The following is a 13,178-nucleotide window of genomic DNA, read 5'->3' on the forward strand; positions in this document are numbered from 1 at the left end:
TGTGCACGATGCGCCCACACGGTCACTATTATTATTCTAGTCAGGGACCCCATTGTGCTTGGTGCTGTCCAAACAAGAGATGGGGCCCCCTTGAGCATCAGTCTAGGTCAGACAGAAGACCCAGCCACGAAGTTAATCACGTGATGAAAATTAAGCATCTGCTCAAGTCCACCCGTATTCAGCAAAACACCTCCACTCTTGTGCTTCATTTTAATCACATGCTTCAGAGCCACTGAAGTCAAGGGGATTCAGCGCTTGCTTCTGTGCTTTGCTGAATCAGGGCCCCAGTCAACCATTGAAGATACAGGCAAGGGTGAAACCCAACCAGGGAACGTTCTTGCCCAAGGAGCATAGGCACCGGCTCCGTGGGTGCTCCGGGGCTGGGGGAGGAGGCGGGCTGGGGCGGGGATTTGCGGAAGGGATCCAATAGGGGCAGGGAGGGGGCGGAGTTAGAGTGGGGGCTTGGGGGGGTGGGGCTGGAATGGGGGCGGGGCCAGGGTGGAGTTGGGGCGGGCACCCACCGGCGCCGGAGAAAGTTGGCGCCTATGCCAAGGAGTAAGATGTTTGCCCGATTACCCCGGCAGAGCAAGGCAGCCAGCATTAAATGCTGTGCAGGGTGCTACGAGGCCTTTCTGCATTGGACCCAAACAACGGACCCAGGCCTGGCTTTTAAATATCTGAGTTTCTTTATTAACCTGAGTATAACAAATATAACATGTACACAGTATAAAAATGACCATAGAGCATGAGCGGGTTATGGGTACAGCACAGATACGTGATCTATACTCAGGAGTGGGTGTAATATATTAAGCATTCTGTTGTTTGGAAAAAAACAAGTTCTGATCTGTAAAAATTTTCATCCCGTTCCACTGAAATTATACAAAGTACCTTCAATACTTAAGAGTGACTGGAGGGAGGCAGGAGAGGTCTCCGTTCTGCCCGTGACTGTTACGCTGGCCCGGGAACGTACAAAGCCAATTCAGCTGCTTCTCCGGGTCAGAGAGTTTTTAATAAAATAAACTAATTAAATTAAAAGAGTACAAAGGTTTAAAAGCATGTGAAACATGCACCCTCCGGAAACCGGCAACATGCAGACAACACCGATGCTCCCAGCGCTACGCTGGCTCCGAGCTGAGGGGAGGCAGATTTTGATGCTTGAAATACTGAACGACTTGCTGGGGGAGTTCTGCCAACACCGCTTTGGCCAAAGTTTCTTTAGGTGCCTGTATAAAAAAAGAACAAACAGGCCAAATGATTTCTTGTGCCCAGCAGCTGCCGCAGCGGGTCCCTGGGCTGGTATTAAGGCCCGTGTACAATTACCAGGGTGGGTGTAGGCCACCTGCGGTTACCAGGTTTTCATGCAAGCCCAGGTGCTGGTAGAGAAGGTGACTGTTGCCACGGTGGCTTTAGATCACGCCCACTCACCACTACAATGGAGGCCAGCGGGGCTGATATGTTAGAGAATGTGCCTTGGTATCCTGCCTCTCTTTCTCCCGGCATCCCAAAGCACTTAGAGCATTGAGTCAGACGGTTACCCTGCAGTGACTGCGTAGGCAGGATACACTCGCTAATAGCTCTCACACAGCCTTGGCCAGCAGCAGCTGCTCTGAAGGGAGAAGGGATGACGGCCCGGACACTGGGACTAGCCTCACAGTGCTATTGTACGGGATTGCTCGCTGGACAGCAGGAACGTCACGTTAGCCCCTATGGAGTCTGAAAAGCTTCCCTGCAGAGGCAGAATTGCCTAGTGGTTATGGCCCAGGACTGGGAGTCAGGGATTCTGGGTTATAACCCCAGCCCTGCCACCTGCCTGCTTTGTGAGCTTTGGGCAGCGTCACTTACGCTCTCTTTGCTCCGGCCTGCAAAACAGATGCAAGTGCCAGGCCTTGCTGCCCAGACTCACGCTTATCTGCGCTTTGATTCTGCTGGCAGCCTGGAAAATGACAGTAACGTCCCCTGGGTTCACGTCTCATCTGCAGCAATGCACCACGTGAGAACTGGGTAGGACCCCCAGTCTAGCAGGAGGCCTCTGAGCGCCACCAGCTGCACCACACAGCCTAAGGACCTAGAACGCTACAGCACTAAACGTATGAGCCGCTCCCCTCGTCTTTAACCAGGGAAATAAACAGAGCACGCCAGCTCGGGGGCAGGATCCCCCTGGGATGGGTCTCTGTGGCTGACTTACACCCTGCTGGAAACGGCCCGGGTCTGGCGGGCACAGCAAAGCCTCCTGCACTTACGCTGCGGAACTCGCGGAAGGGAACAAACTGCACAATGTCCCGCATGGCTTCCTCGCCGGTGTACGACCGGAGCACGCGGTTATCCCCGTCCAGGAACTCCATGGCTGCAAAGTCCGCGTTGCCCACCCCCACGATGATGATGGACATGGGCAGCTTGGAGGCCTGCACCACGGCGTGTCTCGTCTCGTCCATGTCGCTGATGACGCCGTCCGTGATGATCAGCAGGATGAAGTATTGCTGGGGGGACAGAGCCGAGAGTGAAATCAGAGGCGGCGCTGCGGGTAGGTTATGGGCTCCAGGCTTCTCCCAGCCCCGGGCACTCTCCCCGCAAAGCCTTGCCCGATGGGGAGAGGAAAGGGTTAACACGAACTCAGCCCCAGCCCATGTGACTGGGCCACTGCAGTGTGAGAGATTGCAGATGCCTTTCCCGTATGATACGGGCATGTCAAAAGCCTAAGTGATTTAGGAGCATAAGCGCCACTGAATCTCAATGAGATTCACTTTCAATGGGACTTGTGCTTCTATATCACTTTGAAAACCCCACCCATAGGTGCCCGGACATAAACTTTGCAACCTAAATTTAGGCTCCTATTTCAGAAAATTTGGGCCAGTGTCTCCTCACGATCCACCATCCCATCCAGCTACACCCATCCTCCATCAACCCACTGCTCCGAAGGCCTGTAGGCCCCTTACTCACCTCCTCAGACCTTCTCCCCTCATTCGCCAGGAGACTCGGTCTCCTCCGAGTTGCCTTACACTCCTGCAACCACCCTTCCCTCAGGAAGCGCCTCAAGCCAACATCCCTCCTGGTCACTGGTCGCCCACCCAGCCACCTCCCTTACGGTTTCCTCACTGACTCTCTGGACATTTGCTCCCAGCCTATCCACATCTCCACTGACAATGGCTGACTCACCCGGAGGAAGGCCCTGAGACTGAAGCCACCCCTGGGTTAGCGCCCTCTACCGCACCCATCTCCCGGCTTCTAAGAACTATCTGGTTCCCAGGTGTCACCCGCCTAGAAGCTGGTCTGTTTTCCAAGCGTTCCAAATGCACCTTTGCACAACTGGTCCCGAGTCTCCTATGAAACTTAGTACAATTCTCGTGATCTTTATTCACTCTCACCCTCTTCCCTTCCTCTTGTATTGCTCAGTGCCTGTGTTTGTCCCGTTAAGACAAACAGGTCAGAGCTGTGGCCGTTTAATCTTTGTTAAATGGACATTTGATAAATATTAGAGACCTGTAGCAGAACCATTAGTGGAGCCACTGGGTGAAACCAACTCTTACGAGCCCCTGGGATCTGCAGTGTTCAATTGCTCCGGGGAGGCAGCGTGGCATAGTGGATACTGCACTAGACTGAGACTCAGGATACTCAAGTTCTAGTCCTAGTTCTACCACGGGCCTGCTGAGTGTCTCTGTACCTCAGTTTTCCCCATCTGTAAAACAGGGACAGTGATCCTGGCCTCCTGTATACAGCGCTTTGAGCTGTACTGATGAGAAGCGCTAGAGATTGTTATTAACAAAACTTGCCCCATTTCAGGGTGAGTTTTGCCTCCATCACAGGGAGTTCAAGATTCAACTTTGCTCAAGGGATGTGAGAAGCAACATGAGCCAAACCTGGTAATTTACACGCTGCTCTTCTCCATAGCCCATTGCCAATCCACTGTGCTAGACAGTCCACCTCTCCCCAGCTTGCTATGCCATTGACTGGGCTACGCAAATTCCATCCATTCTAGTCACCCAGGGCAAAGTCACCGTGAGCAGAACGCCAGCGAATGGCCCGAGTATCATGTCAGCTCTCAAGAAAACTTTCAGTTTTATGGTCAACTTTCCCCACTCCCACTGGGTCATTCCATTGCTTCTAAAAGAAAAAAACTCACATGGTTCGAATTCTATTCAAAGCCACCCAGGTGTGTCCAGGACTGCCAGGGCTGTGCCTACAGTAGTGCTGCTTACGTGGCAGGAAGTAAAACAAAAGAGGGAAGTGAGATCTAAATTCCTGTTCGGTCCCTTGCTGACTGCCCATAGAAAGGTTGTTGACTAGCTAGTGCACCTCACCGGGAAGAGGGATAAGAAACACACAGACTTTTTGTCAGATTTGGGGAAATATCCACAATTGTGGAGCGAGAATGCTCCCTGCAACGTTACTGGGTCAAACCCAAGCGGGACTTTTGCCTCCAAATAGACTGCTATTAAGCAGCCTAGGGATTCACTCAATGAATGTTTAAAGATGCAGGTGTAAAGATGCCTGGCATGGGTCTTCCCATTGGTGTACAATGTGCCGCCAAGACACTCATCCTACTGGCTAATGAGACTGCCTCAACGTGAGCACCCCCTCTCCCTTCGACTCAGAGCCCAGCATTTTAAGAGTTAAAGGGGTCACCAGCCGCTCTCTGGCAGCCAGGAATTTTAACCCGCTTCAAACATTTCCAACCACCTTCATTTTTAAAATCACAGGATTCTAGACGGTTGGGGCCAACATTTTCAAGTGAGCCCATCCAAAGTGCACCCCCAAAGCCTGCCTTTACATGTGCAAAGCCTGCAGCGAGGAGCACCCAAAGGTGCAACAGATGGTCCTGCAAATTCCAGGGGCGCAGCCAGTTTGGAAGTGCGGGCAGGAGAAGGGGGGGGGGTGAAGGGGTTTTACTCGTCTATCCCCTGCTTTTGCCGTTTTAACCCTTGGCTGCTGGAGAGAGAAACTCCAGCACAGAGCCTGCCTCTGCCCTGGGAGCAAAGCAGTACAGAGCTCAGGAAGATCCGGTACATCTCCCTTGCTTTTCAGCTAAGATTTTTAGGTGCCACACAGCTTAAAGCACCCTTCATTGTATGCTCTAAAGAGAAGAGATCTTTATAGCTGCACTGTTTAGGCCTCTACTCCTTGGGCCAACATCATCCTCCGTGTGAACTCCAGGAAGTCAGATATATCGGAAATAAGCCTAGTCCCACGTCCTTGGTGACTATTCCTCCGGACTTACAGACATCGCTCGCTATAGTCAGCGCCAGGACTATTTCATGCAGTTCTAGGGTGAGTCAGATCCAGCAGCAGAACTATTTCATGCAGTTCGGTGGCGAGTGAGATTGTGTGTGTGTGTACGTGCACACACACACCAGTGAAAATGGCTGTGCAATTGCAACGAGGTCGGACACCAGGTGGATGTGAATTTGCTTATGACATTTCCATGACAACGTCATTCCAAGTGGTGCAAGATGACTCAGTGATGCACAAGCATTTGAACTCTTCCCCCCTTCCTACGCCAGAGGTAAGCAGGCCGGAAGAGATTACCTGACAGAGCAAGAGCCGTGATTTCTCTCCTGTCAACCTCCAGCGCTGCCAGCAGAGATGTAACAGCTTGAGACAGAGGCCCTGCTCTCTGTGTCACTTCTAGTTAAGACACAACTTTGGTGCAGAAATGGAGAAATCCCATTCAAGTCAGTTATCATTCGGCTGCTTCTGGTACACCCTAAATTGCCAGTAAAACACAGAGGACTGAGCCCATGTGCCAGGGTTTGACTGTATTTCAGACCCGACTCACTCTCTTCATGAGAAACAAACCCCATATAAGTAAAAAAACAGTTCACTTGAGCTTAGAAAAGGGTTACTGACATGGACCCACCCAGACCAACGATTAGATCAAACCAATGGGACCCATACAGTCTAGTTTATTAGTAACACCCAAATCCATGTGTTAGGTGGAAGGCACAAACTCACAGTGATATGCTTAATTTTGCAATGCTTTCCCAGGAAGGGGAAATTTCTTCCTGACCCCACCTGGTGATTGGATTATGCCCTGAAGCATGAGGGTTGGTAGCATCTGTATTTCTTAGTATAATTACTGGTGCTATCTTTGCTCATATGTACCGGAACTCCTCACTTAAAGTCATCCCGGTTAACGTTGTTTCGATGTTAAGTTGCTGATCAATTAGGGAACTTGCTTGTTTAAAGTTGTGAAATGCTCCCTTCTAAGTCGTTTGGCAGCCACCTGTTTGTCCACTGCTTGCAGGAAGAGCAGCCCGCTGAAGCTAGCTGGTGGGTGGTTGGAACCAGGGTGGACCGGCAGCTCCCCTATCAGCTCCGCACTCCCCTAAGTTCCCTGTGCAGCAGCTGTCCCTCCCCCCACTGCCATGCGCTGCTCCTGCCCTCCGCCTTGGAGCCGCTCCCAGAGACTCCTGCTTGCTGTACGGGGGGAGAGGGGAAAAGGGGGGCTAATGTCAGGGTGTCCGTCTCCCCTCTGCTCCTGCACCCTGCCTACCCCATCTTCCATAGAGCAGGGGGGACACATGATGGAGGGAGGGAGCTTCTAGGCAGTAGCTGCCCGCTCAGGTCTCAGCAAGCTGATTTAATTAACAAGGCAGTGTACCTGAGTCTGGGGTCAGCTACTTAAAGGGGAAATGCGCATTTTTCTCTCACACACAGGGTGTGTGTCTCTGTCTTCCCTCCCTCCTTTCCTGCTGCCTTGTAGACAGTGGCGGCTCCAGGCACCAGCACTCCAAGCGCGTGACTGGGGCGGCAAGCCATGGGGGGCGCCATGCCGGTCCCCGCGAGGGCGGCAGTCTTGCAGATTTGGTGGCAATTCGGGGGCAGGTACGCCGAAGCTGTGGGACTGGCAGACCTCCCGCAGGCGCGCCACCAAATCCGCAGGACCGGGGACCTCCCGCAGGCACGCTGCCGAAGGCATGGGACCGGGGACCTCCCGCAGGCGCGCCGCCAAATCCGTAGGACCGGGGACCTCCCGCAGGCACGCTGCTGAAGGCATGGGACCGGGGACCTCCCGCAGGCGCGCCGCCAAATCCGCAGGACGGGGGACCTCCTGCAGGCACACTGCTGAAGGCATGGGACCGGGGACCTCCCGCAGCTGCGCCGCTGAAGGCAGCCTGCCTGCCGTGCTTGGAGCGACAGAAAAGCTAGAGCCGCCCCTGCTTGTAGAGTGTTGTGAGAGTTAACCCTTGAGGGCTCAGTCAATTGCTAGTTCATCATTTAGCAGTAAGGCATTCCCTGGGAAATAGCCCGCCCTCTGACTCCTCCACCTCAACCAAGCTTCACAATCATCATCACTGTGTACCAGTATTAAATTGTTTGTTTAAAACTTATACTGCATGCAGGGCCGGCTTTAGGAAGTGCGGGGCCCAATTCCAACAGTTTTGGCGGGGCTCTGGCAGGGATGACTTAAAAAAAACAAAACTTAAAAAAACCACATGGGGCTTGTACTCACCGGGCGGTGCTCCGAGTCTTCGGTGGCACTTCGGTGGCGGGTCATCCACTCGCTCCAGGTCTTCGGCAGCACTGAAGGACCCACCGCTGAAGTGTCGCCGAAGACCCAGAGCAAGCGAAGGACCCGCCGCCAAAGTGCTGCCGAAGACCCGGAGCGCCGCCAAGTGTATAAAAATTAAAAAGGCGCCTCTAGCCAGGGAAGGGATTCTCACGGGGCGCGGGGCCATCTTAGGTGTAGGGCCCGATTCGGGAGAATTGGTGGAATAGGCCTAAAGCCGGCCCTGACTCTGTCTCTGTCTCTGTCTCTGTCTCTGTCTCTGTCTCTCTGTGTGTGTGTGTGTGTGTGTGTGTGTGTGTGTGTGTGTGTGTGTGTGTGTGTGTGTGTGTGTGTGTGTGTGTGTGTGTGTGGTGAAAAAAAGGGAAATTGGATTCGCTTAACATTGTTTCGCTTAAAGTCGCATTTTTCAGGAACAGAACTGCAACGTTAAGTGAGGAGTTCCTGTAGAGTGTAGAATCCAGCTCCTGTGACAAAGGGAGTTGGGGATCATCAGCAAACAGATGCCGCTGCAGCCCAAATATCTAACCATCAGTCTTCCCCAGCAGCCTGGCGCCCATGAGATGGGACGGGTGAGGGAACCCCACAAGACAGCCCTCAGAGGAGATCAGTGATTCTCTCTCAGGGGTGCTGAGAGGCATGAGCAGATTCTACTCAAAAGCAATTCCATCCACTTATGTCCTCATGGTCAAGCATATCAAGAACTACTGAACAGTCTGAGAACATAGATAGCTGATCTTTGTTGACTGCCAGGGGAATAGGGTGACCAGATGTCCTGATTTTATAGGGACAGTCCTGATTTGGGGGTCTTTTTCTCATATAGGCTCCTATTACCCCCCACTCCCTGTCCCAATTTTTCACACTTGCTGTCTGGTTGCCCTACAGGGGAACCAAAAGTCCGGTGCGGTCTCCATGCTAGAGAGAGATTAGATTTACAAGGAATAAGGAAACTGGGAGAATTCTGCCAGTCTAGACCTGCTACTATTGATCTTCTCAATAACCTTCCCCACAGAGGGAGGTTCAAGACATGGTGGATATTGGTTAGTGTCAAGACTAACCGCTTATGGGATAAGTGGCATCTTGCCTTAAAAAAGAGAAGCATTAAATAGCCTCATCAGTATCAGAACCAAGCTCTCCCCAATGGCTTTTACAAAGGTCCATCTGACAGGTACATCCCAAAACTCCATCAAGGAAACCTAGCCAGACTTAGCCAAAAGATCCCCAGAGCCTCTCGGATACTGTACCCATAGAACCTGGTACTGCCATGGATCTGAGCAGTCCTGTTCACGAAGACGGAGTGAGAGATACCCAATGCTCTCCAAGGGGAGGCAGCTTGAATTCAGTCAGACTGTCCATCACCAAGAGGTGATCCACTAGTCAAAACTTTGCAGTTGTCACGGTGGAGACACAAAATCTCTGACGTCCCCCACAACTATAGGTAGGGTGAAAAAATTTCTGCGTCATCTTCAGTTGGATTTGGAACATGCCTCTCCCTATTTGCCTTCCCCTCCCATCACTCCCCTGTCACGGGAAAGCTGAGTTGAAGCAGTGAGCTTTAGCTCTTTGCTGGGGAAGCAGTAAGGTCCAGAACTCTGAGCCAATGCAACAGAGGGCTTTGAAGATCTGGAGTGACACCCTGAATCTGACTCTGTGTCCGGAGGGTAGCCCGTGAAGCAAAGAGATTAACGGAGTGACGTGCTCCTGATGACCAGTGTTATTAAATCAGCTGCTGCATTCTGATCTTTGTCAGAATTGACGGCACCCTTTCATTCTGTTCCCTCCCTCGGAAGTTCTCCTACGTCAGAGTGGCTCCTGGGCTGGTCAAAGGGAAGTGCCATCGTTTTTGAAGTATTTTGCAGGGGTCACAACTCCATAACACCTATCGGATGGCCTGCACGGATCTGTATGCAACGACAGGACATGCAGGTCCTAGAGTGCAATCAGCAGTCCCTTCCATGAGGACTCACTCCAGGCCTGGACTTAGGGAGGCCCTGTTGGTGACAGAAGTCAGCATTGGTCGTGTTAGTCCCCTTGGAAGTATGAGAGCCAGAGAGAACTAAAAGATCTGACTGTGTCCAGCAGCCTTGATTCAGCATCCTTTTTACATTCATTACAACCAAGGACTGTCTCTTCTCCACCAACGCTGCAAGATCTGGAGGAAACGTATCTGAGGGGGGAGCGAGATGTTTTGAGGGTCAACATTAAATGCTCAGAGGTCACCCTAATCACCAGAGAACCAGCTGTCCTATTCAGAGCCTGAATCACTCGAGCTGATGCATCTCGCAGCTGACATGTCTTGTGTGCTCGCTAATAGAGAACATTTAACAGCAAAAGATTTAATTCCATGCAAAAACACCACCGAATATAACCGCACAGATTCAAACATGCCCGTAATTACAATGAACTCCACACACTCCGCTCACAGGCTTTTTTATCTCACGCCCCTTTGAGATCCTAAGCTGGTGTGAAACGTTAATGGTTTTGTCTGAAGTTATTTGTAAGCACCATTGAAATCCTGCTTTTGTTCTTCCATCCTCTTCTACAGAAACATCCAGTCATTAGCTGGCTGGGCACTGGTGCCCTTTCCAGGGACTGGGGCTCCAAGCAGGGTCTGTTGTGATAACTGGGCCTACCCGAACTGTGAGTTCAGCTGTAAGAGTCTGTCACAGTAACACAGAATAAAGCTTGTTCTAAACAGGCGCAAGAGAACCAGAGAGAGAAACTATTTTAGTCTAAACCAAAAAGGCCACATTGATACAATCCAAGGACTGTTGAAATGATGCTTCTTAAAAACAGATGACATAGAGCCGGAAGTTAATGAACCCAAAACTGGTGGGTTGGATATTAGGCCTAATTGGTGGACAAAATTATGAGGGGGTGGGCTATTCCACCCACCATTCCCTTTGTGGGAAAGAGACTTTTGGAGGGCGGGGGGGACTCTTGGGAAGAAAAGACAGACTATGGCAGCATCATGGCTCCACCCCCACCGTTTCTTGGCACCTCAGGCCTTCTTCGCCCTGATCCTGAGAGGTGTCCTGACCAGACCGGGCCAGAGAGCGGGAGCCAGATGACACTGCTTCCCCTTACCGGTTTCAGCTGAATCCAATCACCACCTGGGCTGACCTTACCATCCAGACACTGTCAAACAAGGGAGCTTTTCCTTCGAAAACCGAATTTAACAGCAGCTCCAGCCCATCTCAACCAATTTCTCTTTGCCCCAAAAGGAGAGTTGTTACTATCTTTGATACCATCGACGAGTGTGTCAAAAAGGGGGTGGAGGTTCCTTTTCAAACTCTCTCTAGCTACAGGGAAAGGGAACAAGAAATGCTGTTCAAAGGGAAGCCTGACTCACTGGTTTCCCCGTCTTTTCTGTATCTTTAATAAAAGGCTCACAGGATGTTTAACGGTGTTTTTGCCACGGTGCTCAGCTGGCTGAGGTCTCTGTATACCCAACCCCAGACTTTATTTAACGCTGGCCGGCGACTGGGCTATGCTGATGCCCTTGGCTCATCTATTCCATCGAAATGAATACGATGCATCGGTGTGTGACATTCACAGCTGACTTGCTCTGTGTTGATCAGACCTGGGCTTGGATCAAGCCACCCAGATCTGAGCACCTCCCCGCCTGGGGGAACGTTGGAGGGGGGTGGGGTCTTAGGAAAAGTGGGGTGGGGCCCCGGGCACTCAGAACAGCTACGATGAAAGGAAGTACGTGGAGCAGGGGAATAAGTGACCCATCCTGACTTCTTAAAAATGGGTCCCCTGGTTCCAGCCCCAGTTTAAGAAAACCACTGATCAGCCACAAACTCGTTGCTAACAAAATATCACTAATGCTAAGGATACAGCTACAGGGCAATAAAAGACCCACCCACGGCATAGCCGTAGTTGGCCCAGGTCAGCTGACTCGGGCTCCCAGGGCTCAAAATTGTGATGTAAATATTCAGGCCTGGGCTCCAAAACCCTGCGAGGAGGGCGTGGGCTCCAGCCCGAGCGTCAACACTACTATTTTTAGCCCTGCAGCCCGAGCCCTGCGAGTCCCACTCAATTGACCTGGGCTCTGAGACTCGGTACTGTGGGGTTTTTAGTGCAGTGTAGACGTAGCCTAAGAGTTTAAGAGGATCCAAAAAAGGACTTGAAGTTTATGTCAAAAACAAGAAAATTCAGCCTTACAATAATGCTATTTTTTTTAATAAGTGTTTTGAAATGGATATAAACCCTCATGCTTCAGGGCATAAACTAACCCCTACCCAATGGGGGCTAGGAAGTATATTTCATTATGAGCAGATTACCCCACATGTGCCTACTGTGAGGTTCTTACTCCTTCCTCTGGAGCAGCTGCTGCTGGCCACCAGACCTGAGTGAATCATTGATTTTCAGCCAAACTAGAAAAATATGTTTTCTTGTGAACAGAAATTTAAAAAAAAATATATTCATTGGGGTCGAACATCACATTTGCAATATATGTTCAAACCAACATTTTGTTCTAACAATGTCATTTCAAGCCAGCATTTTGTTTTGAAAATGTCGATCGAAACAAAAGTCTAAACCAACCGTTTCAACCCTTTTGAAATGTTTGTTTTCAGGTTTTTCTTCTTTTTTGTGTGGCTGAAATGATTCACCAGATTCGACCCAAATTCGTGAATAGTTTCAGTCCTCCCAAAACTGCATTTTTCATGCGTTCTGTTATACCAAGTGTTTTCCTTAAAGCCACAGCTTCTGGAGTCAGGGAATTTTGTGAAGAATCTCACCTTTCATCTACAAAAGAATACAGGATGTTTCTAGTCCTCCTGGCTGCTGAGAAGAGCTTGAAAAGATGAGCCGTAAAGGCTCAAAAAACTGAAACAGTGAAAAAGAACCTCTTTTTTCTGCAATCGTTTGATTATTTAAATCACTTGTGATTTCTGAATCCTTGAGGTTGGTAATGCTGTATTATCAGGGAGATTTAGGAAACCAACCCTCAGCCTCCAAACACTTAAAATAAAGCCAATCTGGCAATAGAAAAAGCCTGGATTATTTTACACTCTACTGAAAAGATCCAGTTTGCAATGTGGATTTTGCAACGTGATTAGGGATCAGAGGGCACCAGCTAACACAAGGGAACCATGAATCTGACAGCTGTGTAGTTATAAATACACACACACGGACACATCTGCAGCTGCAGAGAACGTAACAAGTTTTTAAAAGGGATATTTGTCTGGATATCAAGAATGTTATCAGAATTCATGGCAACAAAAATTTTGGAAGGGATATTAACCTCGTGCTTCTGGGCTTGAGACAATTTCTAACAATGAGGTTTTTACACCTTCCTCTGCAGCTGCTGACACCGGCCACTGTCAGAGACGGGACACTGGGTTTGATCTGGTTTGGCAATTCCTATGAGCAAGGAGTCAATGTACAAAACGCCCCGGGTTGGACTTGGTGCTGATTTCCTCCCCATACAATTCTACCCGCTTCAGTCATAAAACAGGGCAGAATTTGCCTCAATGCATATTAAAAAAAATCTGTTTCCCTTTGTTCTTTCTCTCTGTGAAATCGGCAATGGGATCAGAGACGAGCACTAAAAGGCATGCAGGAGAGGAGGAGGGAGTAAAGCTTATCAAACGTTATATCGACAGGCTATTTCAAAGGCGAAGTGAACTAAGGGATATCTGCTAAGATCATCCTCAGGATTACGGCT

General features: G+C 50.3%; 1 protein-coding gene across 4 annotated transcripts in view; it reads right to left on the reverse strand.

The window, feature by feature from the left end:
* Positions 1 to 663: 663 nt before the first annotated feature.
* CPNE2 (copine 2) overlaps positions 664 to 13,178 on the reverse strand; it is a 171,353-nt gene continuing 158,838 nt past the window's right edge. For all 4 annotated transcript variants that reach the window (XM_044987115.1, XM_044987116.1, XM_044987117.1 and 1 more), the window contains 2 exons: positions 2,241 to 2,477; positions 664 to 1,223 (listed from right to left, as the gene is read on the reverse strand). In XM_044987115.1, the coding sequence (XP_044843050.1) occupies positions 1,116 to 1,223; positions 2,241 to 2,477 (345 nt within the window). In that variant the 3' untranslated portion in view covers positions 664 to 1,115. The remainder of the gene's footprint in view (positions 1,224 to 2,240; positions 2,478 to 13,178) is intronic.

The sequence above is a fragment of the Mauremys mutica genome, chromosome 14, assembly GCF_020497125.1.
Source record: "Mauremys mutica isolate MM-2020 ecotype Southern chromosome 14, ASM2049712v1, whole genome shotgun sequence".
Classification (NCBI taxonomy): Eukaryota; Metazoa; Chordata; order Testudines; family Geoemydidae; genus Mauremys; species Mauremys mutica.